The 26,995-nt window shown below is 42.7% G+C and overlaps 1 protein-coding gene across 1 annotated transcript; it reads right to left on the bottom strand.

Annotated features, from left to right (window-relative positions):
* Positions 1-853: 853 nt before the first annotated feature.
* On the bottom strand, positions 854-1,798 carry LOC103351486 (olfactory receptor 1P1-like). Its single transcript, XM_008270899.4, has one exon. It carries the CDS (start codon positions 1,796-1,798, stop codon positions 854-856), a length of 945 nt encoding a protein of 314 aa, XP_008269121.4.
* Positions 1,799-26,995: the final 25,197 nt, after the last annotated feature.

The raw sequence follows: 26,995 nt of genomic DNA, 5'->3' as shown, positions 1-26,995 counted from the left end.
TCTCCTTTCTGAAGGCATCACCTGCTCCTTGACTATGGCACTATCACTGACTGCTTCACGCCTGCCAGCTAGGGGTCAGGGGATGTTGTTCAACATAAGGAAGCAAAACTCGGTGTGTGCTCCACAGCCATCTTTGCCAAGCTTCCAGGATGGCTATAATCCCAGGTGAAACCCTGCACCTGCATGGGCTACAGACATAACATTCACAATCAGGTAAAACCTAGGCAATTAACAAAGAAGGTTGAAGAAGAGCTACACACTACTTACCATGTTATTTAACTTCAACTTATTTATCTTCTCATTAAAAGTTGTTTGTAAACCTTTTGTCCAAAAAGAACATGAATCACTCCTATATGGTTGAGAACTTTGTTTTAATAACTATACATATTTTTTATTTATATCATTGAGGCAACAAGAGCTTAATATAATTTCCCAGGTTTACAATACTTATTCACTAAAAGTTATAAATTCTTTGCCTTCTGATAGACTTTATTTGCTATTTTTGTCATTAATCTACTTTCCATAATCTAACTGATAAATTTTTGACAAATTAGCATAAAAGTTTGCATGAAATTTTAGAATTATGAATAATGCAAAAGACATTCCTCCTTGTGAGAAGTTATTAATAAGTAAAATAAACAAGTAAGCAACTCTTAACAGGTCAGCTTTAAGGAACAAAATGAGATCATGGCTTTCCTCAACCAAATTCATGGTGGGGAGTTATGGATGGGACCAGTGATAAGGTACATGTGGGGTTCAGCGATGAGACACCAGAGGTGGAAATTTCTGGAAGCCCCCAGCTGAGGAGAGGAGATGCAGGACACATTCAGCCTCTCTGCAGGAGTCAGTGGGCTCAGGAGAAGAGGACCTGGCCCCTGAGAAGTCTGACCAGAGCTTGCTTCATGTCCTTGTTCCTCAGGCTGTAGATGAAGGGGTTCAGCAGGGGAGTGATCACAGTGTACATGACAGCAGCCGCTGTGTCCTCCTTTACTGAGCTGGAGGAAGAGGATGAGGGGCACAGATAAGCCCTGATCACCGTCCCAAAAAACAGGGCTACGACAGCAAGGTGGGACCCACAGGTGGAGAAGGCCTTGCGCTTCCCCTGGGCAGAGGGGACTCTGAGGATGGCAGAGGCAATGCAGAGGTAAGAGACCAGGATAAGCAAAAATGGGATTAAGATGACTGCACCCCCCAGGAAGAGAAGCACCAACTCATTGGCCTGGGTATCAGAGCAAGACACCTTCATCAGGGGTTCCAGATCACAGAAGAAGTCAGGAATGACCTTTGTGGAGCAGAAGGATAGCTGGAATATGAGGAAGGTGTGGGTCATGGCGACGAGAGTTGTGAGGATCCAGCAGGCGGTCACCATGAACACACAGCGCCGCAGGCTCATGATCATCCTGTAGTGGAGGGGGAGGCAAATAGCCACGTAGCGGTCGTAGGCCATGGTGGCCAGCAGAAAGATGTCCATGTCTCCAAAAGTCAGGAAGAAGTAGAGCTGAGCCAGGCATCCCGAGTAGGAGATGGCCCTGCTGTGGGTGTGGATGTTCACCAGGGCCTTGGGCACGGTGGTGGAGGTGAAAAGGATATCCGCCCAGGACAGGCTGGCGAGGAAGAAGTACATGGGGGTATGGAGACGTCTGTCCGTGCCAATGGCCAGGATGATGAGCAGGTTCCCAGCCACAGTGACCACGTACATCCACAGGAACAGCAGGAAAAGGACGCTCTGCTGCTCTGGCCACTCTGAGAGTCCCCAGAGGAGGAACTCAAAGATGCTGGTCTGGTTCTCTCTTTCCATGAGCCTGAGGTCACAGCGAAAGATCTAAAGTGAGCCCCATTAATACTCTGTAAAATATTTCTCTTTTTTTTAAGATTTATTTATTTATTTGAAAGTCAGAGTCACACAGAGAGGAGAGGCAGAGAGAGAGAGAGAGAGAGAGAGAGAGAGAGAGGTCTTCCAACCGATGGTTCACTCCCCAGTTGGCTGCAACAGCTGGAACTGCACCGATCCAAAGCCAGGAGCCAGGAGCTTCTTCTGAGTCTCCCACATGGGTGCAGGGGCCCAAAGACTTGGGCCATCTTCTACTGCTTTCCCAGGCCATAGCAGAGAGCTGGATCAGAAGAGGAGCAGCCAGGACTAGAACCAGTGCCCATATGGGATGCTGGTGCTTCAGGCCAGGGCATTAACCTGCTGAGCCACAGCACCGGCCCCGAAAATATTTCTCTTTGGATCATAGGCGAGCACACTGTTCTCTGAACTCTGGAGAAGAATGGCAATGTGTTTGTTCCAACCACCTGCCACATGCGTGGGAAATTCCTACTGAAACCCACTAAACACACGATACTAGGAAGTATAGGAGACACAACTTAGATGATTCAAATATATTTCTTGTTTGAGTTCTCCACACTGTTTTCTGTCCCAATGTCTTTAGTTGTACTTTCTGTTTCTTTAGCAGTACACTCAGGATTCAAGAATCTTTCATTCATTTGTTCTACAGAAATTAGGTATCAGTTTTGCACCTGCTACACTGCCAGGTAAACAATGCAATGAAATCCCAACTTGAGAATTTTGAGTCTAATGGGATGGACATAACTCCCTGTGTTAAAGTCTTACAGAATTTTGATCTATATTTCCCCCACCTACTCACATCACTCACCCAGAAGGGACCTATTCTGACCCATAGTATTAAGTCAACTTTCTTAAAACACATCTTAGTATAATCCATCCTTCTAGAAACCAATATTCACCAAATACCTATTTAGTAAAGACCCACTGTAGACAGATCGTTCTTTAAGGTGTCAGTGAAACAGCAAAGGACAAATTGTGATCTAGTCTAAGGATGACAGACACCTAGAAGGAGGTATACAGCAAGGTCACCAACATACAGTTAGAGAGCAGGAATAAGCTCTGTGGCTCTGATGCACACTAGGCTGACTGTAGCTTGCAACAGTTTAACTCGTATCTTTTGTAAAGAACCACCAGAGAAGAGTTTCCCAGCACAAAGAAGTGATAAATATTTAAGGAGATGGAAAGGACAATTATCCTGATTGAATCATCACACATTGTACACATGTACAGAATCATCACCACTGCATCTCATAAATATGTGCAATTATTATGGGCCAATTAAAATTGGGATGGGAGACAGGCTTTGTGGAGCAGTGGGTTAAGCTGTCGCTTGGGTCTCCTACATCCTGAACAGAGGGCCAGTTCAAGTCCTGGATGCTCACTTTCTCACTCACCTTCCTGCTAAAGAATACTTGGAGACATTGGATGGTGGCCAAAATGCTTGGGTCCCTGCCATCTGCTCTGGGGACAGACAGAGTTCCAGGCTCCTGGTTTTGGCCTGGCCCAGCTGTACTATTGCAAGCATTTGGGGAGTGAAACAGAGGATGGAAGATCTCTCTCTTTCTCTCTCTTGCTCGCTCTCTCTCGCTCTCACTCTTGCTCTCTGTCTCTATCTCTGTATCACTCTGCCTTTAAAGTAAATGAAAATAATAAACACTTTTAAAGGCTTATTTATTTGTTCATTTGAAAGGTAGAGTAAGATGGGGGAGGGGCAAGGGGAGATACCTTCAATGGTTCAACCCCTCCTAATGACCAAATAAATAAAATAAATCTTTTTTAAAAAGATGAGGATACCTATTATTGAAATTATTAAATACTGTACTTGAAGACTTACTCCCATACAATTAGACAAGAAAAATCAATTAAAAGCATAAAAGGGAAGAGGTACAATTATCTCCATTTACAGATGAAAGACTTTCACAAGAAAATCAACTGAAAAACAAAAAGAATATTCAGAACAGTAACACATTATAGAATCAACATACACAAAGCAATAGCATTGATACATATGGAAAACATCAAGTTACAGGATGAAAGCATCAACTCAGGCAAGGACCTAAAAGGTTATAAAAACAGGACAAAAGATGCACAAATTCATATACCCTGGAATCTTTAAATTTCAAAGATTAACATTCTTCCAACTCTATTAAATACTGATTAGCACATATTGATATTCAGAGAAATGCCTTAAAAATAATTTTCCTGATTTACACAGTCTTTAAGTAGTAGAATCAAGATTCAAGCTCAATTCCTTCAAACTGTAAAACTTGGACTCTTGTCTTTGACCACATAAGGTAGATGTCTCCCTTACATGTTCTGGGTGACTCAAAGCTCTCACTGCCCACCTCCAAAGGGGAGCTCTGAACAAAAATGAGGCACATACAGGTGAGGCTTCCAGCACTAACATTAAGACAATCACTCAATCAACAAACATTCACTGAATGTGAACCACATGCCAGGGACACTGTTAAGTATCTGAGAATATAGATCATTTGCATAAGGACAATTGGACACAAGAAATATATGCAAAAATAATTTTCTCAATTTGAGCCACAAACTGGAAGTACAGATTAAACAAAAATTACATCAGCAACAATGACAACAAAAAATCTATGCAATAATTAAGTGCAACATGTAAAGTATAAGACTTAAAAAAAAACATAAAAAATTGAACAAAGAACAGAAGGACACAGAAAGTGGGAAAAAAGTTTGCTTCTGGCTTTGTTCACCACTGCTTCTTCATTGCCTCAAACATGGCGGACGAGTTGAGGTACAGCAATGTACACATGCCGCAGGAACGTAGGATGCAAAAGTGCCCACACGCTGGAGGAATGTTTAGTTCAGCTTTGTGGTCAGGGAGGAGTTTATGGAAGAAAGAGCCAAAGCAAGAGAAAGCAAAATATGCTCAGAGCACTCAAGTGGTCCAGAGTAGCGAGGGAAAGAGGGGGAAGTCTGCGTTGGTTAAGGAGGAGAAGCCCAGGCATCATTAGAATCATGTTTTGAGGAACATGTAATGATACAGACAAATGTATGCAATGTGATTTTAATTGGAAAGTGTTTTAAAAGCAAACCTGGGTAGTGCTAAGAAGTGCTCAGACCGCCAGCACCCCCAGGGAGCATGGAAACCTGTCCAAAGTGAACTGGGATCGCTCTTCAGCCTTTTGGCTAAGATCAAGTGCAAAGTGAACTGGGTGCACACCCCCTCAGTGTAAGGCCCTCAACAGGCACAGGGCCCCTCCCAGGATGCCGGTGAGAAGATTCCTAGACTGGAAGGAAAGATGAACGAGATGGGCTTCTGCAGCGCCTCTAATTCCAGGGCTCGCTCTTTTAACAAAAGGAGAGAATTACAGATAAGGGCGACCTGTGAGGAGGCAGGGACGTCACGCTGGAAGGGAGGGAGTCAGTGGGGAGGTCTCGGGGGAAGCTCTGAGTCCAGAGATGGCAAGGGGCTGGGTTCTACTCACTCCACAGCAGCAGGCAGGACTGCAGAGAGGTGACAAGGGATGAGGTCCTAGACCTCTGGACTGGGCAGAAACTCCAGGACGCCAGCAGTCTCCAAGGGTTGCGTCCCCTCAGCTGGACCAAGGACTCAGTATACCTGGGTCTGCCAGGCCTGACAGTTCAGGCTCAAAGCAAGACCTCTCCCAGCCAAGTACAGCAGAGTTTCCTATCAAGTTCAACTGAGCAGAGAATGTTCTTGCCAGGGCCTCCCTGTCGAGGCTGGGGTGAGGTGGAGGGAGGACAAGGTTAAAGGGAAGGTAACGCACACGCAGTGAGTGCTCCTAGGAGCCCTCACCCTTAACCTCTTAAATCCCCTCCAGAGCCACTGGAGTAGGCCGTACTATCTCCTGTGCTAAGTGAGGAAACCCAGGCTCAACGAGGCTGGGAGAGTTATCCCAGATCACACACTGATCAGCAGCAAGGTCTGGACCCGATTACTCTCTCAGCTCCCAGTGCTAGGTAGGGAACGGTGAGCTCAGGGAGGGAGAGTGGCCATGCCCGCCCACATTCACACCCAAATGGCTTCCTGCTGGCCTGCTGTTGTCTGACAGACCCTATCCTGTGTCCCCTCTGTCCCCACAACCTCACCCTGACCATCCCTCTGTGACCTGTTCACATCCACACCTTATCGATCTGACACTGTGTCTGCTCTGTTAGAGCTCAGTGAGATACTTTTCAATTCCTTGAGCAAAGGTTCCCTCCAACCTGACCCCTAGACTTCATGACTGGAGGTTCTCACTCTTCCCTCTGCCTTAAGCACTCTGTCCACCGTCACTCACCTCCATCCTTCATTTAATTCCTACTCGTACCTGAAGTCAGAACACAACATCCCAAGAAGACTTTGTGCACTCTCTGCACTTGGCTGGTGTCCTGACTTATATTTCACTGCTCCTATTTTAAATATTTTATTTATTTATTTATTTCAGAGGCAGAGCTATAGACAGTGAGAGGGAGAGAGAGAAAGGTCTTCCATCCTCTAGTTCACTCCTCAAATGGCCGCAACAGCCACAGCTTGGTTGATCTGAAGCCAGGAGCCAGGAACTTCTTCTGGGTCTCCCACAGAGGTACAGAGACCCAAGGACTTGGGCCATCTTCTACTGTTTTCTCAGGCCATAGCAGAGGCTTGAATCAGAAGAGGAGCAGCCAGGATATGAACCGGTGCCCATATGGGATGCCGGCGCTGCAGACAGAGGCTTAGCACACTATGCTAGAGCACCAGCCCCCACCGCTCTTATTTTAGCACCACTCCAATTTCCACTACTTACTGGGTGAAGTCCAGCTTCACCATCAGAGAAAGGCAGCAATAAGTCAAGATCCTGTGTGTTCACTGTGATTCCCCAGTGCACAAAACAAAAGGGACGCTCAGTGAACAGTCAGTGCCTGAGTGACAGAAGGCACGAGCAACAGAGAATGCATACTCCAATGTCTCCGTTTTACCACCAGAAAACAGACACATGGAAGTGAAAGAAATAAAAAGCAGTTTCCATGAATTCATGGTTGGGTCTGGCCGGGTGGATGGCTCCACTGTTAAGTGCTATGGGCCAACGGCAGGTGTACCTTGACCCCGGGCAAGAGGTCGATAGACTCCTCCCACTCCCTGTAAAGCCTGTGACTCCTAAAGGAAAGAGTCAGTACTGGGAGGAGGAATTGTGGGAAGGAATTCTCATCCAAAGCACAGATGCCCTCTTTTGGAGTGTCCACCTTTCTGAATTGTCCCCTCTGATGTGAAACGATGAAACCAAAGCCATCCTGAGAGTTTCACCTGGAATTTACCCATGTGGACAGTAGCAGGAGGCTCTCTCTCCCACACAGTTTTCCAGCCCACAGGGCCAGACTGCATCACTCCAGCCATCCTGGTGTGCAATGCCTTCTCTGCCCACCCCAGCCTGCAAGGACCCCCTTCATCTACTCTTCCCCATCACCTGCTTTCTCTACTCCTTTCTGAAAATACTTGGTGACTCACACAGACTTCCTTGGCGATTTCTTGTCTTTTGATTGGAAGTATTTTTAAAATGGTTTTAAAATTTATTTTTCATTTGTTTATTTGAAAGGCAGCGATATAGAGAGAGGGAGAAGGAGACAGAGACAGGAAGATCTTCCATCTGTTAATTCACTCCCCAAATGCCTACAACAGCCAGAACTGGGCCAGACTGAAACCAGGAGCCAGGGACTCAATCCAGGTCTCAGATGTGGGTGGCAGAGACCCAAGGATCTGTGCCTGATCCTGTGCATGATCAGGAAGCTGGAAGCAGAAGCAAAGCCAGCACTCAAACCTAGGCCCTCCAATATGGAATGCAGGTATCCCAAGCAACATCTTATCCATTGAACCAAACGCTTGCCCTGGAAGGATTTTGAAACAAACTTCATTTTTTCTCCCAAACAGTGCAAGTGTCAAGACTTCATTAGAGCTTCATTATCAAACTCTCAAATTTCCTTCTTCTCTGCTTGACTTGGACTGTTCAGAGTCAGAAAACAAGCCTAATTTATCTGTGTACGTATTCCTCACTGCACCTAGGACATGCCTGGTCTGTGCCTCCCGCAGTGAACAGACCCACTAAGAGGCTCACCTTGCTTCCTGCGTCCATCTCAGCTACCACCACGTTGACCTGTTGCCTCTTCTTCAGTCCTCTACATCATTCGAATGTAATGAAAAACTGCCCAGGAACACAGAGGCTGTCCCTTTTGGAGTGAAGAGCATGACAACACGTGTGGCCTGCCTGCCTCAGATGCGGTGGACTCTCCCACCCACGGAAGAAGTACTGCCAATGGGAAACTGCCCGCTGACATCAGGACCTCTGGAGTAATCCCAAGGCCCACAGCCCTGGGAAAAAAGAAGACTTACCCTATATCTACTTATTTCCCAGGTAGCATCAGTGTGATCTCTCAGGTGTCCTGTGGGAAGCTGGGGCTTAGTAATTGTCCCACACCCCATTCACTCCCTCAGGAGCAGTTTCTTGGAAAGGGGAAGGATGCCGTCCGGCAGTGCTGGATTTGCTCCAAGAAAAATTGCAAACTGTCTATTTCTTGGGCTGAATTAGAGAGCCCACCCCATCCACCCAAAATAATCTTCCTTTGGTCCCTGAGATTTGAAATGACACTCTTCAGCTTAAATCACAGAAGGACTCTAATATTATTTCATTAAATGGATTTCACGTGAGAAGGGAATAACTCTTTGAGTTGGTAGAAAATGTGCAAAGTCATTGTCACTCTATGTTCATTATAGATTTTCCTCTCACAGTCTCTATGAGATGATCGCTCTAAGCATGGCTAGGAATTGAGGAAAGGACTGAGAGCAAGAAAGAAGATTTATGAAAAGGTGCCAAAGATGGAGAAGCAAGCTGGTGGTACCTGCTGGCCAAGTGTGGGGCAACTGAGCAAGAAAACAATGAGAGTGTTGGATATAACTAAAGAATAAAGCAGCCGGCGCCGCAGCTCAATAGGCTAATCCTCCGCCTAGCGGCACCGGCACACCGGGTTCTATTCCCGGTCAGGGCGCTGGATTCTGTTCTGGTTGCTCCTCTTCCAAGCCAACTCTCTGCTGTGGCCAGGGAGTGCAGTGGAGGATGGCCCAAGTGCTTGGGACCTGCACCCACATGAAAGACCAGGATAAGCACCTGGCTCCTGCCTTCGGATCAGCGCAGCGTGCTAGCCGCGGTGGCCATTGGAGGGTGAACCAACGGAAATGGAAGACCTTTTTCTCTGTCTCTCTCTCTCTAACTGTCCACTCTGCCTGTAAAAAAAAAAAAAAAGAATAAAGCTAAAATAAGTGTCATACTGATATAAATGGACGAGTGAGTGAGGGAAGGAAGGAAGGAAGGAAGGAAGGAAGGAAGTCAGTCTTTCTTGGGATAGAAGTTTAATGAATTTTGAAGGTTGGGTGGAGTTAAGCAATATTTGGCAAACACCACAGTAATCATTGTTGAGGATATTTATTCATTACAAAGGAAAAATAGCATCTCTTTAGTAAATACCCCACATATACACTATGTTTTCCAAACAGTCAGTTAGCACAGCTCTACTGGAACAAACCATGTGCCTTCTGATATGATGCACTGAGGACAAAACACAACTTCTGGGGCATTCCTGGCCAAAAATGCATTACCTATAAGAACCTACCTATAAGAAAATATCAGGCATTACTGAGCTGATGTCAGCAACATGGCAGTATAGGAATCCCCAGCCATTGTCCTTCCAGAAAAACAATGATTTAGCAATGACCCACTGATGAATACAGCTCCAACCTGTGTCCTGTTGGTATGAACTGAACACACTCTGTGCATCTTTTGGTACACAGGCTAGCTCCTCTGGGAACAGACCCAGTACCTCTCTATTTGGGCTTGCTGAAAACTAACTCAATGGCCCAGGGGCCACAGAGGGAGAGAGGGAGTGTCCGTAATGAGAAGATCACCATCAGCTCATAAGCACTGCCACTACATGACTTTTTTTTTTTCAGAGAACACTGATTCCCTTCAACAATGAGGGTGATCCTCCGTTAGACAATAAAGAAATTTCCAGATATAGTGGTCACTGAATGTTCACGCCAAATGGCCCATTCCTTATTGCAGGAGACACTGCCTCCCCACAGTGTCCTAACCTAAGAGACCTTGGCAGGATTCTGCACTGAACTGGAGCTGCAACTCCAAATCCCCACAATCAGAATCTGGACTTGGGTGTGGGCATTTGTTTAGACTAACGGTTAAGATTTCTGCATCCCAAGGCCAGCGCTGTGGCGCAGCAGGTGAAAGCCATGGCCTGAAGCACTGGCATCCCATCTGGGCTCCGGTTCTAGTCCTGGCTGCTCCTCTTCCAATCTAGCTCTCTGCTATGGCCTGGTAAAGCAGTGGAAGATGGCCCAAGTCCTTGGGCCCCTGCACCCATGTGGGAGACCCAGAGGGAGCTCCTGGCTCCTGGTTCGGATCAGCACAGCTCCGGCCATTGCGGCCATCTGGGGAGTGAACCAGCAGATAGAAAACCTCTCTCTGTGTCTCTACCTCTCTCTGTAACTCTGTCTTTCAAATAAATAAAATAAATCTTTAAAAAGATTTCTGCATCCCACATCAGAGTGCCCGGGTTCAATTCCCAGTGCTAGCTCCTGACTCCAGTTTCCTACTAATGCACACCTTGGAAGGCAGCAGTGATGGCTCAACTGACTGGGTTCCTACCTCTCACATGGGAGACCTGGACTGAGTTCTCAGCTCCTGGGTTTGGCCTGGCCCAGTTCCAGCAGTTGCAGGCATTTAGGGAGTGACCGAGCCCCACTCTCTCTCTCTCTCTGTTTCTCAATAAACATAAAAAAGTTTCTTTTAAAGAATCTGGACTTTGTTTTCAGCTCTATCTGTTGCAAAGGAAGGAATGATCCTCTCCAAGTGCTCGGGAGTATCTCTGGTTCTCAGATGACCACTTGCAGCTTTTGCTTTCTCCTTTTCTCTATATTCATTCACAGAACCTCAGAACCAGTGGATACACAACCTTCAGACCCCTATTGTCTTCACAGCTAAGATATGCCACAGCCAGTGCATATCCCCACACGGGGCTACCACCTGTACTTCATCCTGAACTATTTCTGATGATCCTTTGAACAATCACAGTGCTGTGTGCATCACTCCTCAGCAGCCTCTTGCTAGCAGTTCAGAAATAAATTCTCCCACCCCACCCTCCTCCCTCTCTCTAGTCTCTGCTGCAGCTCTCCAGTGACAAGACCCAACTAGAAATCAGAAAATGAGACAGTCCATTGTTGAGTCTGTATTGATCAGCTTCCCAGAGTGCAGGGCATATGGGGAAGAGAGAAAAATGGATTTAGAGAAGCAAATGGAAGCCATTGAGGAGTCACTCAGTGCTGTCCAACCAGTTCCTGTTTAGTTTTAAAGACGCAGGTCCTTTCTATTAATAAGAGTGACTGTAAATAAAAATAATGGAGTGGCTGGCATTGTGGCATAGTGGGCTAAGCCTCTGCCTTTTCCCATCCCACATGGGCACCGGTTCATATCCCAGCTGCTCCTCTTCTGATCCAGCTCTCTGCTATGGCCTGGGAAAGCAGTGGAGGATGGCACAAATACTTGAGCCCTGCACCTGCGTGGGAGACCCGGAGGAAGCACCTGGCTCCTGGCTTCAGATCAGCACAGCTCCGGCCATTGCGCCCATTTGGGAGTGAACCAGCGGATGGAAGACCTCTTTCTCTGTCTCCCCTCACCCCCCTATCTGTAACTCTGCCTCTCAAATAAATAAATAAATCTTAAAAAAAAAAAAACTGGGGCCAGCGCCATGGCACAATCCTCTGCCTGCAACACTGGCATACCGTATGGGTACCAGTTCTAGTCCTGGCTGCTCCTCCTCCAATCCAGCTCTTTCTGTGGCCTGGGAAGGCAGTGGAGGATGGCCCAGGTTCTTGGGCCCCTGCACCCGCATGGGAGACCAGGAGGAAGCACCTGGCTCCTGGTTTCAGATCGGCACAGCTCTGGCCATTGCGGCCATCTGGGGAGTGAAACAGTGGATGGAAGACCTCTCTCTACCTCTCTCTGTAACTCTGTCTTTCAAATAAATAAAATAAATCTTTAAAAAAAAAACAATATCTTCAGTATTTTTATTTAATTTTCCAAAAATATACACAAAAGAAATAATCTAAGTAGGTACAGAATGCTAAGATGTAGAATTTTCTTATTAAAACTGTGATAATTCTTCAGGATTTTCTAGCCTTGGTGTTTTCAGGAGCATTCTGAAACTAATATGACCTTTTTTTAAATTTTTGAAAGTAGTATTCCAATCACTAATATACAAAACTATCAATCTGAGACATCCAGAGGTTTTTCACTAATAATCACCAGAGTATGGTGAGGTTTTCAATGCATGATCCCAGTTTTTTGATTCTCTGTAATATTATTTTTATTGTAATTTTAATTGTTCCATTGTTCCACTTAACTGGTTTCTTTTTGTGTAACTACTTTTTTTTTATGTGACAGATGGAGTTAGACAGTGAGAGAGAGAGACAGAGAGAAAGGTCTTCCTTCCGTTGGTTCACCCTCCAAATGGTCGCTTTGGCCAGCGCTGCACCAATCCGAAGCCAGGAGCCAGGTGCCTCCTCCTGGTCTCCCACACGGGCCCAGGGCCCAAGCACTTGGGCCATCCTCCACTGCCCTCCCGGGCCACAGCAGAGAGCTGGACTGGAAGAGGAGCAACTGGGACTAGAACCTGGTGCCCATATGGGATACCGGTGCTGCAGGCAGAGGATTAACCAAGTGAGACACGGTGCTGGCCCCACCACTGTTATTTTAAAGTTAGCACTCCACACTCTTGCCAACATTTCTCTGTTGCTTAAGCTATTTGAGTTTTTTCCACCTTCCTTTCAGAATGACTTCTAAATTCTGTTGCGATAATCATTTATTTTCTGAAATGTCAATACTGCCTAAGTTGCCAGTTTATATCATTCTTTTTGCTTCTTCTTTGTCTACTGTTTCTAGGTCAATTTCATTTCCAAACTTTTTTTGTTTCTTATTCTTAACATTTTAAGAAAATGAATAATGATTGTGAAAATGTTTTTGTCCCCTTCCTTAAATTGGTTCTAAGTTTTTCTTTTAATTATACCCTATGTTGCTCCTACTGTCTCATTCTGCAAATATATTTCATAAGTCATTCTTGTTTCTAAAAGACACTCAACCAGAAGGAAATTAACCAAGCCTGAAATGTACCAACAATTAGATTTAGCCTTTCTCAACTTAAGAAAACCCCACAGGTTTTTCTGTTTGGAGGAAGGAGATCAGTCAAGATTCTCTTCACAAGCAAAAGAGAGCTGTAATTATTGTCTGCAGAAAATATCTGCAAATATTTGAAGGCTAAAGCATGATTTTCTTATTGATTTCCTCCTTGTCAATGCATAAGTCCTTCCCTCCAATGGATGCCTGATCAATAAAACATGGATGTAGGTTCTGAAAAGGATCGCAAGGACATGTGATTACTAAGAAGCACATATTTACCATATAATATCACTGTCTTCATGTCTGAGTGCTCCATGTTCTGGATACTGGAGCAGGCAATGAAGACAGAATCATTAACAACACAGCCAACAGGATGGGGGATCCACAACACATCTAAAAGAAAATACAACTTAACAAGAGTTGTTTCCATTCTCACCACGTGTAGAATCTGGTGGATTTGGAGAGCTGTTACATTCACTAAGTAGTGAGCATGCAGTACAAACGTACTTCAAAACGTTTGAGGAAAATTTAATTAAAACATAAGTTTACTTGGTGCGAAAGTATTTTGAAACCCATACATATGAAGATTTTCAAAAAGCCTGTGGAAAATGCATATTACAAAAAAAAGCTATGCAGGTTGCAATTTTTTCACCAAAATAATTTTAACTCCATTTTCCATGAATTTTTGAAATATGCTTGTAATTGTAAAATAACAGCTAACATTTACTACGTTTTAAATGAGCCAGACACCTAGTTAAAGAATTTTTAGATATTAATTAATTCAATTTGTATAACAACTTTATGAGGATGTTATTTTTATCATTATCCCCATTTTAGGGATTTATATAGAAGTTAAGTAACTCCCAAGGTCAGCTACAGTCAGTAAGTGACAGTCATGACTCAGACACGGGCAGAGCTCATCTCTTCCTCTACAAATGCAGTGACAGGGTGGAGCTATCTCAGGATGATGACCATTAATCAGGGCCACTATAAAGGTGACACACAGTAAAAGAGCAAAGGTTATTTGAAACAAGAGAAATTTTTATGGGAAAATGGCAGGACCAAGTCATTACTTACCAATAAGAACCTTGAATGTAAATGGACTAAATTCTCCAATTAAAAGACACAGACCAGCTGAATAGATTAAAAAAAAAAGGCAAGATCCAACTGAATGATGCCTACAAACAGTACACTTCACCAGTAAAGACACACACAGACTAAAAGTGGAAGGATGGAAAAGGATATTGGAAATATGGAAACTGAAGTCAACAGTAAGCAAGAATAGTTATTCTTATAGGAGAAAAAATAGACCTCAGACAAAAAAAAAAGTTAAAAGAGACAAAGAAGGCCACTACACCACTATAAAATGAAGAAGGGAAATTCAACAAGAACATATGACCACTGTAGATGGATTCATACCTAACACCAGTACACCCAGTTTTATAAAACAAATGTTAATGGATCTAAGGGGAGAATGTAAGCTCCAACACAATAGTACTGGGGACTTAACACCCCACTTACATCACAGCCAGATTAACTAGACAAAAAAATCAACAAAGAAACAACATAGCTAATTTACACTGTAGACCAAATGGGCCTAACAGACATCTACAGAGCATTCCACCCCATAGCTGCAGAATACGCATTCTTCTCACAGGTGCATGGAAATTCTGTAGGGTATACCACATACTAGGCCACAAAACAAGTCTTAATAAGTTCAAAAAACTGAAATTTTATCACTTATCTTTTTTGACCACAGTGGAGTGAAGCTGGAAATTAACAGCAAAAGAAATTCTAAAAATTATACAAATTCATGGAGACTGAAAGAAAATCAAAAGGTAAACAAAAAATTCTTTAAACTAATAAAAATGGAAACACAACATATCGAAATTTGTGGGATACAGAAAATCAGTGTTAAGAGGAAAGTTTATAATAACTGCCTACATAAAAAAAAAATGGTATTGGGCTGGCGCTGTGGCACAGCAGGTTAACACCTTGGCCTGAAGCGTCGGCATCCCATATGGGCGCCGGTTCAAGTCCCGGCTGCTACACTTCCAATCCAGCTCTCTGCTGTGGCCTGGGAAAGCAGAAGATGGTCCAAGTCCTTGGGCCCCTGCACCCACATGGGAGACCCAGAAGAAGCTCCTGGCTCCTGGCTCCTGGCTCCTGGATTAGGTTAGGCACAGCTCCAACCATTGCAGCCAATTGGGGAGTGAACTATCAGATGGAAGATCTCATTTTCTCTCTCTCTCTCTCTCTCTCTCTCTCTCTGCCTCTCCTCTCTCTGTGTAACTCTGACTTTCGAATAAATAAATAAAATCTTTCTTTAAAAAAAGGAATGGTGGCCAGCGCTGCGGCTCAATAGGCTAATCCTCCGCCTGAGGCCCCAGCACCCCAGGTTCTAGTCCTGGTCGAGGCACCAGATTCTGTGCTGGTTGCTCCTCTTCCTGTCCAGCTCTCTGCTGTGGCCCAGGAGTGCAGTGGAGGATGGCCCAAGTACTTGGGCCCTGCACCCCATGGGAGACCAGGAGAAGCACCTGGCTCCTGGCTTTGGATCAGCACAGTGCACCAGCCACAGTGGCCATTGAGGGGTGAACCAACAGAAAAGGAAGACCTTTCTCTCTGTCTCTCTCTCTCACTGTCCACTCTGCCTATCAAAAAAAATAAATAAAAATAAAAATAAAAAATAAAAAATGAATGGTATTAACTAATTGATCTAATAATGCATTTCAAGAATCTAGGAAAACAAGAATAAACCAAACCCCAAATTAGAATAAATATTAAAAATTAGGTAAGAAATAACAAAATCAAAATTTTAAAAATAGTACAAGATCAATGAAATGAAGAGCTTTTTTTTTTGAAAAATAAAGCAAAATCAATAAACCAAAAGCCCAACTAACCAAGAGAAAAAGCAAAAAGACCCAAATCAATAAAATTAGAGATGAAAAAAGAAATTACAAATTATACCATAGAAATATAAAGAATCATCAGGAACTATTATAAAGAACTATATGCCAATAAACTAGAAAATTAGAAGAAATGAGTTCTATACATATGTAATTGAAAACTGAGGCACAAAGATACAGAAAACCTGAATAGACCAATAACCAATGTTGAGAAGGAATCTGTAATAAAGAATCTCCCAGCAAAGAAAAGTTCAGGACCAGATGGCATCACTGCTGAATTCTACCAAACTTTTAAAGCAGAACCAACATGAATTCTTCTTAAATAATTCAAAAACAATTGAAAGGGAGGGAACCCTCCCATGCTCATTCTATGAGGCCAGCATTACCTTAATTTTAAAACAAACAAACAAAAAAGGATTTAAAAAAACCATATACCAATGTCCCTGATGAACACAGATGCAAAACTCAACAAAACACTAGCAAATCAAATTCAACAATACATCAAAAAGATCATCCATCCTTGATTGAAATTTATCCCAGGGATGCAGAGATGGCTCAGCATATGTAAATAAACACATGATAAATCATATTAACAAAATGAAGGATAAAAGCCATAAGATTATTTTAATAGATGCCAAGAAAGCATTTGATAAAACACCACATCATTTCATGATTTTAAAAAACTTTTAAAAATTGGGTATAGAAGAAACATACTTCAACACAATAAAGGCAATATACGACAAGACCACAGCCAACATTGTATTGAATGGGGGAAAGCCGGAAGCATTTTCATTAAGATCTGGAACCACTCTCACCACTTTTATTCACTATAGTTCTGGAAGTTTTAGCCAAAGTCATTAAGCAAGAAATAAAAAACAAGGGGATACAAATTAGAAAGAACGAAGTCAAATTATACCTGCATGCATATGACATGATTTTTTATATAGAGGAGCCAAAAGACTCCACCAATAGACTATTAGAACTGGTAAGAGAATTCGGCAAAATTTCAGGATATAAAATCAACCCACAAAAATCAATATCATTTTTATATAACAATCTGGCTTAGGAAGAACTTACAAGATCAGTCCTATCCACAATAGCTACAAAAAAATTAAATATCTGGGGATATCTTTAACTGAATATTGAAGATATCTACAATGAAAATTATAAAACATTAATGCAATAAATAGAAGATGCCAAAACATGAAAAAACATTTCATGTTCCTGGATTGGAAGAATATTATCTTTTTTTTTTTTTTTTTTTTTTTACAGACAGAGTGGACAGTGAGAGAGAGAGACAGAGAGAAAGGTCTTCCTTTGCCGTTGGTTCACCCTCCAATGGCCGTCGCAGCCAGCGCGCTGCGGCCAGTGCACTGCGCTGATCCGATGGCAGGAGCCAGGTACTTATCCTGGTCTCCCATGGGGTGCAGGGCCCAAGCACCTGGGCCATCCTCCACTGCACTCCCGGGCCACAGCAGAGAGCTGGCCTGGAAGAGGAGCAACTGGGCAGAATCCCAGTTGCTAGTCCGACCAGGACTAGTGTTAGAGTCGACTGCCCGAAAAACGTCACCAAGAGACATCTCTTATGCAAACAGCAAGGGGAAGCTTTATTGATTATCCAGCATGCTGGGGCTGTCTGATCATACATGAACAGAGCAGCCCCGAATAACCAAAGGTTTGGGTTTATAAAGGCAAAAACCACAAAACCGGGAAGGGGGGAATACATGGTTGCTATGCACGGTTGCTATACACAGTTGCTAAAATCAAAAGAGAGTACATAAAATCAAAAGAGAGTATATGGTTACTGGGGTCAACATAACCTAAAACCTAAGTGAAATTAATATTTATCATAATCTTGACAATACCAGTTACAATATTACAATTAGCAATTAGGACTTGACATTAATGTAAGACACAGACAAATCACATCTTCATTATTAGCCCAGGTAACCCAAGTGCAACCTTTCTACTTTTAAGCTTGAGCAATCATGCTAGGGGGTTTTTGTGCTCTGCCAAAGGTGATGTAGTGCACTGCTATTGTCCGACTATTTGAGATCATAGTTTCAGACCAGAGTCTCACAGTGGGGGGGTGCTTTCCCAGAATGCAGTCTCAAGTGCTCCAAAATGGAGTCCCTACTGCCAAGGTGCTACTCTGTCTTATTTTTTTACAGCTGTACCAGCAAGGTTTAAACCTGTAAGCTTAAGCTTAACTTTTTACACCCGCACATATACAATTTTAACTCTTCACTAGAACCCGGTGTGCCGGCGCCACAAGGCGAAGGATTAGCCTATTGAGCAGCGGCACTGGCCGGAAGAATATTATCAAAATGTCCATACTACCCAAAGCAATTTACAGATTCAATGTAATCCTCATCAAAATTCCAAGAAAATTCTTCATAGAACTATTAAAAAATCCTAAAATTCATAAGGAAATACAAAAGACCCTGAATAGACAAAGCAATCTTAAACAATAAAAATGAAGCCAGAGGCATCACAATACCAGATTTCAAGACATTCTACAGGGCATGGTAATGGCACAAAAATAGACATATAGACCCAATGGAATAGAATATAAACCCTAGAAATAAATCCAAGTATCTACAACCAAATAATCTTTGACAAACATGCTAAAGATATTCCCTGAGAAAGGACAGTCTTCAACAAACGGTCTTGGGAAAACTGGATTTCCACATGCAGAAGTTTTAAAAAAAGACCCCTACCTTACACCCTACACAAAAATCAACTCAAAATGGATCAAGGATCCAAGCTTAAGACCTGAAATTATCAAACTAGTAGAGGAAAACACAGGAAAAATGCTGAAAAACATTCACCTAGGCAAAGATTTCTTGAGGAAGACCTCAAAAGCATAGGCAATAAAAGCAAAAATAAATAATGGGATTATATCAAGCTGAGAAGCTTCTGCAAAGAAAACAAAGTTAAGAGACAACCAACAGAATGAAAGAAAATATTTGCAAACTATGCATTTGATAAAGGATTAATATCCAGAATATATAGGGAGATGAAGAAATCCAACAATGACGAAACAAATAATCCAATTAGGAAATGGGCAAAAGATGTGAATAGACACTTTCCAAAGGGATAAATCCTAATGGCCAACAGACACATGAAAAAATGCTCTGGATCACTAACCATCAGGGAAATGCAAATAAAACCACAATGAGGTATCATCTCACTCCACTTAGAAGAGTTATTATATAAAACAAAAAAAATAACAAATGCTGGTGAGGTTGTGAAGAAAAGAATACACTAATGCACTGCTGGTGGAGATGCAAATTAGGAAAACAGTATGGAGATTCCTCAAAAAAAACAACAATGCACCTACCACATGACTCAGCTAACCCACATCTGGGCATACATCCAGGGGAAGTGAAATCAACATGTGAAAGAGATACCTGCACTCCATTGTTTATAGCAGCCCGATTCACAATAGCAAAGACGCAGAATCAGCCTAGATGCCCATAAACTGGTGTAGGGATGAAGAAATGTGGTATACACACACAATGGAATATTACTCAGCCATAAAAAGAAGACAATGGGTGGAACTGGAGATCATTATGCTGAGTGAAATAAGCCAGACACAGAAAGACAAATATCATCTATTTCCTCTTATATGTGGAAGTTAATATATAGAGAGTATAAAAATGTGTGGATATCATATTACTTGGTATATAGATAATTACAGCTCCTGTCTTCACTGAATTATACCAAATACATGACAATACACCACTCTTTCCACACTTAAAAAAAAAGTGTGGTTAAAGATAATTTAGTTAGGAATTGTATTAGTTGCTTCAAAATGTTGCTTCTGCTTTGATAAGAAAAGGGTACAAAGAGAAAGGAAAATGTTGTGATGTGGTGAACAAGGAAAGGAAAATGAATAGCTTTCCTATATCCCCATATATGTATATGTGTACATGATAAAACAAATTAATAATTAGTCTCTAAAATAAAAAAATGATCAATATACTCGTGAAAAAACTGAAAGTGACACACGCATACAGCAGACAACATCCAGGTCTTTTCTGTTTCTAAGAATGCAAAACAGTTCATTGGAGACCTGCTATCAGCCTGTAGCCCTCCTCAAGTCAAAGCCACACTCAACACCAGACAAGCTGGAGCATGCCTGGAAGAAACACCAGGCACACAGCTGTCCCGTAGGCCTTACACATCCCCAGGGCTGGTTCCAGCTTGTCCTGAGCAGCAGAGTAGAAGGGACCACATTCCACCAAACAAGATGGAATAGGGTGGCCCAGAGCCAAGGCCCTGGGGATGCTGTCCCCAGGAAGCTTCTCCCCCATCCCTCCTTCTGGGGAAGATGTCTCTTGAGAGCCACTGTGTCCCCACAGGGCACAGCTGAAGGAGCCAATGAGTCTCAACAATCACCTGACTTTGGACTCAATGCAGACCTGGGACAGTCATGTTTCAGCTGATTCTATAACCAAGTGTCTGATTTCCAGTGTTCCTTGTGCCAACACCCGCCCTGCATCCTAGAAGGGGAAACTGGACTCCTTGGCCTCAGGCCCCACCCAGGACAACGTTTCCAGTCCCTCTGCTCCATGGCTCAGAAACTCAGGGCTCCTCTTTCCAAACCATCCCAGTCCTGCCTTCTCCAGCTCAGCAATGCAGGCCTAGGAACCTGCTCCCCAGCACACCCGCCCTCCAGTGAGAATGTGAGCAGGTGCTAGACGGAAGGGTTGTGCACGTCCCATCTGCGGGACAGGAGTGAAGGCCACAGGACACCGGCCTTTCTTGACAGCATCTGAGCTAACTTTCCAGGTGTCACCATGCAGACTGCAGAGTCTTTGTGACAGCATCAGTGATCAGTAGAGTGCCAGCAACTGCACCACAGCCATTCTCACCCTTGACTCCCCGCAAATCCTCGAACAAGTAAGTAGAACCAAGATGTTGTTTTACCAAATGTCACTTGGCAGGTGCAATGAACTGCTGAATGCCATGCAGAGAGGTGGTGGGAGAATGACGACACCAACCCCTGTCTGAACCTAAGCTCCCAGATCTGGTAAACAAATACAGAGAGAGAAACTTCCCCTCTGACAATGCTTCCTTTGGGCGCTGCCCACGAACACAGGATTGGGGAGGGACAGCTCTGATTGGGTTATCTCTGTCCTCAGCTCTGCCTCCTGTAGTAATGTGGTGTGCATGGTGTGTGCTGTGTGCATGGATGTTCACACAAGTGCATTGTCTTAGACAGCAGCTGCAAGCACACCAGCCACTCTCACATTCCATGGTGTGAGCTAATGGGCCTCTATGCAACATTACTGTATTTCATTGTCAAAGCCCTGATGTGACAAACAACCAGAGAAACCCAATTGCTCTCAGATGATGCCACTTTGGCCTGTGTGTGGTCCCCAGGTTACAGGGGAATCTTCTGTCCCTGCAAGTGTCCTTAGCACCGTCAGTCTCATGGCTGACATCTCAGGGCACACACACTTTCCAGAGAGTGGGTCTCAGTGGCACAGCAATGTTTGAGACTAACTTCCTTCCAGTGAACTCAAGGCTTTCACTGCACCTGTAGCAATCAGGTGGGTGCACCTCTCCCACCTGTGCATCAACTTCTTGGCACCCTTCCCTCTCCCTCCTGGGTTTCTGCAGAAATCATCTCTCCATGTGACAACACCCTGATGTCCTGCTCTGCAGCTCTCCTGAAGTCCCTGTGGTCAGAAAACCCTTTCCTCTCTGCCCTGTTTCTTTAATTCCCACGTGGATTATATGCACGTTTCTCCCTTCCTGGTACAATTTTTCTTATATTTTTGAACTCTTCTTTTTAACACGTGGCTATTGTCCTCATATCATATTGTAACTCAAAATGCTGTCACATTCCTCATTTAATGCATACACTCAAATACCTATATTTATACTAAACAAATGGCTGAATATCTGTTAGCAGAAAAAGGCTAGTGGAATTCACATCCACTCCACTAATTTTCAGCACCTAATGAATAAAGTTCCAGCATTGGATTGAAACTTCCCACAATATAAAACACAGAATCCTTTTCCAAGCTGGTTTTCCATCTCCCTGGTTGGTAGTGTGCCCTCTGCTCCAGTGTATACCACTTTTGCCTTGCGTTACTCTCCAATATCTGAACATTTGTCTTTAGGTCTTCCCCATGACAAAGGACTTGGACTTTATCTGTTAATTGATGGTAGAGAGTGAGACTGCGGTGGGTGTTTAACCAAATAATTAAGACTGCCTGTGACATCCATACCCCACATTAGAGTACCTGGATTGAAGTCCTGACTTTGGCTTCCTGCTAACACAAACCCTGGCAGGCAGTGGTGATGGCTCAAGTGATTGAGTTCTTGCTACCCATATGAGAAGTCCAAACTGAGTTCCTGGTTCCCAGCTTCAGCCCAACCCAGCCCCTGCTGTTGCAGGTATTTTGGGGGAGTAAACCAGCAGAAAAGAGCTCTCTCTGTTCATCTTATATTTATCTGCATTTGAAACAGGTAATTTTTAAATACATAAACATGTACAATCATATTTGCACATTATAAGATCTATTTTTGGCATAGTAGACAGATATCTTTATAAACAAAGCTGGCTCTGAAAAGAACAGAAATAAAAAACAGAGTGGTTGCTAGAAAGGTTACAAGGTTGGGGAAAGTTTGTTGAATGACTAAAGAGGCTACAGTACACCTGTCAGTTAATGAGAAAGAGCTGATGTCAAGGCAGATCATGAAAAGAGAAAAGACAGCCACTGAAGAAAGTGACCATGCAAACTAGTAGAGCAAACAGAGGGGAAGAATCCGGAGAGCATCCTGAATACACACCCACTGTTCTTCTGAGCCTTGAGGGAAAAAGAACAAAACGGAGGAGGGTGTGTGGAAACCACATGTGGTGGAAGATATTCTCAGTGAAGAGCCAGGTAACAGCTAGTCCTCTGGGACAGCATTCCCCCAGGTTGTCAAGGCAAGTTGGACGACAGTGCCCACGCCTGATGGGCTGCTGTGGATAACCGGCAGAGGGAGATTTGTTGAGTGTTGAGAGTCCAAATGGAAAGGCGTACCATGAATTCTAGTCCTAAATTTGTGTGATTTCTCCACAATCACTGGCCCACCCTGGAAGAGGGGAGTGAAACTATGAACTGATTGTCTGAGGAGGGGATATTTTTGGAAGGGTACATGATCATCCCATTCTTCAGAAGAAAGATGTGAAAGCACCGTGACTGGGGTAGCTGCCTGGGAGGCAATGAAGAGGTTATGAGGCTGCAGGTCACTGTAGGCAAAGAGCAGCGCACACAACTAAATGCACTGGGGAGGAGGGTGTTGGACAGTTAAGCAACATGAACGAAAGACTGCTCTAAGCCAACCCTACTTGATCCACTCACCATCCAGCTTCCTCTAACCTGAATCTTCCTTCCACTGACCCTGCCCCTCAGCATGGTGTGTGGCCCTGCAGCCCTTGCCAGTGTGAATAAACCCCCATCTATTCACAGCCTCTTGACCAGGATGCTCTCTCCACCCCTTGCCTTCAGTGAAATGTGACCAGGGCTCTGTTTCCTGGCTGCACTCCAGACCAAATCATCACCAAACATGTGAAATCTTTCTTTTACTTAGTTTACTGTGATATTGTTAAGACATCAGAACAATACAGAGGATAACATCACAGAAGCCTACCATCTTGATCCAAAGTGAAACATTAAAAAAATTAAAAATACATATTATAGTTAGACTTGAAACTCTTTGTTCCCATTTTAAGTCTTATTTTTCTGCTTCTCACTCCAGAGGTAAGCGCTATTTTATTGTTGGTTGTACACTTCTATCTGTAATTTTATATTTTTATTACATGTAAGTGTCTGATTTTTTGGAATTTACATGTAATTTGTGGCACTGCATACATCTTCCAGCAACTTGCTTATTCCTAATTCATCCATGTCAATTCATTCATTTTAACTATTGTGCAGAATTCACTAATAAGAGAATAGTGCCATTTACTTCTCCATTCCTCCACGGATAGACCATTTCTAAGTTCCCACAAGACAGTGCCCACCCCTGTGCATGTCAAGGAAGGGGATGGCTGGGTCAATGGTGTGTGAACGTCAGCTTTCCCAGCTATGGGCCAGTTGTTTTCCAAATGCTGATACTGATTTCTCCACTGCTTTCCAGTATTTGAAACTGTCAGAGTTTCATAGTTTGCATCCTCCTCCAAGAATAATAAATTGAATTTGTTTTTACTTTAGTTAAAGACCTTTTATTTTGCTGACTGGCCAATTTCCTCTCTATGTCTTACCTGCTCAAGTCTACTGCCCATCATTATTCTCTGCTATATTTTTGGTCCTCTTCTGATCAAATATATAGGATTCCTTTCTATTCTGATTACCAGCCCTTTATTTAATGTATGTGTAGTGGTCCCCTCTTTCTAGTCCATGACTTGTTGTTTTTCATTGTGATGTCTTTGTCATACAAAGGTTTCAAAGTAACCCAAGTTTACAGTATTTTTCTTATGTTTTATGCATTTTATATCTAGTTGAAGAACTCAATTCCTACCCTGATATCCTAGGAGAGCACTTATAAACATTTGTGGAAAAAATGGAATTAAAAGACAAGTTCATTTTAGAGCAAAAATGTTTGAAATTTATGCATGTTTTTCCATAATGAGCACTTCCCATGAACATTTTAAAGATCCTCATATACATATTTTTCTGCATTCTCCTCTAAATGTTCTGAGTTTTGCTTTTCATCCTTAATCTTTTATGCGTTACTCTTCATGTACAAGGATATGTAGCCAAATGCTCCAGGTGTCTGCTAAGTAGTCTGTTATTTCCCCATTTCTGTATCATCCCTGTCACATGCCACCTACTAGGAACTGTTGAACCTGAACCTCTCATCTGTTACATTGGTCTGCTGTCAGTCTGCATACCAGCAATCCAGTGTTTGAGTTACCGGTTTCTGACACTTGATGGGACAATTACTTCTCCATTTTCCTTCCTCAAAGTGTCTTAATTCTTCTTAGTTCTTTATTATCCTACATGAGTCCTTATAGTTTGTTAATTCCATATTTAAAAGAAACCTGTGATATCTGTATTGAGATTGAATTCACAGATTAATTGGAAAAGAATTAAGATTTTTATAATATTGAGGCTTTCCATTGAAATAATTTAACATTATTTATTTCTCCACCTTAAGATTTCTTTTGCTTTGCCTTTCATCAAAGCTTATTAATTTTGAAGCCAACTTTGCATTTCTTTTGTTAGAATTATTTCTAGATTCCTCACATTTTTCTGTTGTTACTTTGGAGGAGTCCTTTTTTAGATTTTTTGTAATTTAATGTTAACTAAGTATAAGAATAGTATGGGCTTTTTAAAAATATTGATTTTTAACAAAAAAAAAGTACTGAAAACTCTTTGCTTACCCAGAGTTTCCTTTGGATTTTCTTTGTAAATAATCATATTTTCTGTGAATTCTAGTCTTTTACCCTATTCCTTCTATTTCTTATATGGAAATTTTCTGCCTAATGCTCTTTGCAAATGTTTCATGCAGAGACTTTATTATTCTCCCTGATTCATGTGGGTCTGTGGCCATATCTCTTCTACTAAAGAGGCATAAACACCCCACATCTTAGGGCCTCCCTATTTCCTGACTGTAAACCTCCAGGGGCCAGCACAGCATTGACTGTTACTTCCAATTCTTATTCTGAGTTTTCTTTGTGTTTCTCATACCAAGGTATGTCCATCTCTTTCATTTGAGTTAGGCTATGTGTTTTGATGGAATTTTTCAACTTTTTTTTCTGCTTATTTATTTATTTTTTAACTTTTATTTAATGTATATAGATTTCCAAACTACAGCTTATGGACTACATTGGCTCCCCGCCCCATGACTTCCCTCCCACCCACTACCCTCCCCTTTCCCGCTCTATCTCCCCTTTGATTCATATCAAGATCCATTTTCAATTTTCTATATATACAGAAGATCAGTTTAGTACATATTAAGTAAAGATTTCAACAGTTTGCACCCACATAGAAACACAAAGTGAAATATACTGTTTGAGTACTCGTTATAGTATTAAATCTCAATGTACAGCACATTAAGGACAGAGATCCTACATGAGGAATAAGTGCACAGTGACTCCTGTTGTTGACTTTACAAATCGACACTCCTGTTTATGGCATCAGTAATCTCCCTATGCTCCAGTCATGAGTTTCCAAGGCTATGGAAGCCTTTTGAGTTCTCTGACTCTTATCTTATTTAGACATGGTCATAGTCAAAGTGGAAGTTCTCTCCTCCCTTCAGAGAAAGGTACCTCCTTCTTTGAAGACCTGTTCTTTCCACTGGGATCTCACTCACAGAGATCTTTCATTTAGGGTTGTTTTTTTTTTTTTTTTTTGCCAGGGTGTCTTGGCTTTCCATGCCTGAAATACTCTCATGGGCTTTTCAGCCAGATCCGAATGCCTTTAGGGCTGATTCTGAGGCCACAGTGCTGTTTAGGACATCTGCCATTCTATTAGTCTGCTGTGTATCTCGCTTCCCATGTTGGATCACTCTCCCCTTTATTTATTCTATCGGTTAGTATTAGCAGGCACTAGACTTGGTTATGTGATCCCTTTGACTCTTAGTCCTTTCATTATGATCAATTCTGAACTGAAATTGATCACTTGGACTAGTGAGATGACATTGGTACATGCCACCTTGATGGGATTGAATTGGAGTCCCCTGGTATGTTTCTAACTCTACCATTTGGGGCAAGTCAGCCTGAGCATGTCCCAAATTGTACATCTCTTCCCTCTCTTATTCCCACTCTTATATTTAACAGGGATCACATTTCAGTTAAATTTCAACACTTAAGAATAACTGTGTATTAATTACAGAATTAAACCAGTAGTATTAAGTAGAACAGACAAAAAAATACTAAGAGGGATAATGTATTAAGTTGTTCATTAACAGTCAGGGCTATGCTAATCAAGTCATCATTTCTCATAGTGTCCATTTCACTTCAACAGGTTCCCTTTTTGGTGTTCAGTCAGTTGTCACCGATCAGGGAGAACATATGGTATTTGTCCCTTTGGGACTGGATT

The sequence above is a fragment of the Oryctolagus cuniculus genome, chromosome 17 (genome assembly GCF_051225735.1).
Source record: "Oryctolagus cuniculus isolate XC-2025 breed Fujian yellow rabbit chromosome 17, ASM5122573v1, whole genome shotgun sequence".
Taxonomy (NCBI): Eukaryota; Metazoa; Chordata; class Mammalia; order Lagomorpha; family Leporidae; genus Oryctolagus; species Oryctolagus cuniculus.
Note: the sequence above shows the minus strand (reverse complement) of the source record. Positions and strands in the feature narration are given on the sequence as shown.